The sequence below is a fragment of the Medicago truncatula genome, chromosome 6, assembly GCF_003473485.1.
Source record: "Medicago truncatula cultivar Jemalong A17 chromosome 6, MtrunA17r5.0-ANR, whole genome shotgun sequence".
In the NCBI taxonomy this organism is placed as follows: domain Eukaryota; kingdom Viridiplantae; phylum Streptophyta; class Magnoliopsida; order Fabales; family Fabaceae; genus Medicago; species Medicago truncatula.
In genome coordinates, this window is record NC_053047.1 from 39,953,710 (window position 1) to 39,955,692 (window position 1,983).

The 1,983-nt window shown below is 32.9% G+C and overlaps 1 protein-coding gene across 1 annotated transcript; it reads right to left on the reverse strand.

Annotated features, from left to right (window-relative positions):
• Positions 1–217: 217 nt before the first annotated feature.
• Positions 218–1,481, reverse strand: LOC25496899 (uncharacterized). The gene has a single exon (XM_013597614.3). It carries the CDS (start codon positions 1,309–1,311, stop codon positions 454–456), a length of 858 nt encoding a protein of 285 aa, XP_013453068.1. The 5' UTR covers positions 1,312–1,481; the 3' UTR covers positions 218–453.
• Positions 1,482–1,983: the final 502 nt, after the last annotated feature.

Consider the following 1,983-nt stretch of genomic DNA (forward strand, 5'->3'; position numbering starts at 1 on the left):
ATCAATCCAATAATGATACATAAACCAATTTAACTATTTTATCTCTCTCTTTCACATATTATGTTTAAAAAAAATTATTTCTAGGTCTCACACTTGAATTGCCCAATGTCATGTGACATTATGTCACACAAATGCAAACCCATGTTCCATGCCCCTTAATTGAGTTTTATATGAAGAATTGAACTCTTGTACAAGTTTCATAAAAACCACTAGAAAATAACATTTTAAAACCGTTTAACAATGACCAAGATGTCTACCACTTCAATGTCTAGTTCGATTTTTAAGACATTGAAACAACAAATATAAATGATTTAATACTAATATGATTATAATAACCACTACTAATCATATTATTCACAAACTAGCTACCACATAAAACAGACTAAACAAAAATAAACAAGAACAAAAACTTCTACATCTAACTAACTAACTAAGCCATTGATGATACAAAATTCACCAAGAAGAAGTAGAAGGTGAACCTGAAGATGAAGAAGAAAGACCATTAACACTACGTGATATTATAGAATCACTTCCATTAGTACCTAAAGACCTAGCTTCTCTAAGAGAAACAGTACAAGCTTCTGCATCTAGCTTCTTCATTGGAGTCAAAGGAGGTGTATAACAAGGTGAATTAACACAAACTTCAATTTCAGCTGCAACAACATTGTTATCACCATCTTCATCACTAGAAGAATCACTTTTTGCTAAATGAGAAGGTGAAGAATTTGGTGTTTCAAATGGTGTATTTACACCACTTTCTTTACCTTCTTCGTTTTCATAAATAGGGTTTGAAATGTACACAAGTTGGTGATGATTTTTTTCTTCAAGACTAGATGAAATTTCATCAATATTAACTTGATGGGTTGTCTTTTTTTGAGGTGGTGGTGCTCTTGATGTAAAAGGTGACATTGATAATGTTGGTGATGAAACCAATGATTCTAGGGCTTGAACATGAATAACTTGATGAAGTTTATTTGATTGTTCTTTAGAAATATTTTCCATGCAAGGAAAAAGAATATTTCTTGGAGCTTGAAGAACACCTTGTGAATAAATGTTGCTAAAGTTTTGTGGTGGTGGAGAAAGAGAGTTTTGGGTTGCATGTGAAGGAGAAGAAACATTAGTTAAGGTAGTTGTTGAGTTTGAGTTGTTTAAGGTTTGAGTGTTATTGTTTTGGTTTTTGAGTTTGTGTCTACGAAGTAAAAGAGAACAATAAAGTTCAAATAGAAGAACAAGAATAAGTGCTATAACAAAAGCTAGGGTTACAACCATTACTAAGGTTACACCAATGATAACTTTAGATGTATCTTTCATCTTTCTTTTGTTGTTTCTTCTTTTCTTGTGATGTGTTTTTTTAGGACAAAGTTTGGCACAATGTGGCGGGGAAAAGAGGAAAGTTGTTGATATAGGGAAAGGTGAGAAGAAGAAGGGGTTTTCTTTGGCGGGAAAATGGAGTGATTGTGAAAGGAAGAGAAGAGGGAATCTTGAAAAGGGTCGAGGGTCCTAGGGAAGGGTAAAGGCTTTTGTTTCAGAACTTTTAAGGGCTTGGGAGTTCTGATCTTAGTCAGTTTTGTCTTTTGGTCAATTTGCTGGCTTTTACCCTTTGGTTAATTTTTTTGATGCTTTCTCTTTCCTTCTATCTTATGGTGATTGGTGAGAGATACTACAGGGCATCCAAAGGAAATATATTCATTATTCAATTATGTTAGAAAATTGGTATATATACATGTTGTTTGATTGAGAAACACATGTAAAAGACGAAAATATCATTCGGTAGTTAACTGCCGATGAAATGTTTAACAAGAACATCACTTCACCTTTGTGGTAGTGTTTCTTTCACCTCTTCAAAACACCATTTTTGTTTAACAAACACCATTTTCATGTCTCCTCTTTTTTCATGTCTTTATTCCATCTACAAGATAAATGGGTTTTTTTCATCGTCAAATTGAAGATAAAGAAACATGCCCAAGTAAACAATTCGATTTT

Excerpts from the sequence above, each read along its gene's own strand:
- LOC25496899 (XM_013597614.3), bottom strand. The coding sequence starts at position 1,311 with ATGAAAGATACATCTAAAGTTATCATTGGTGTAACCTTAGTAATGGTT.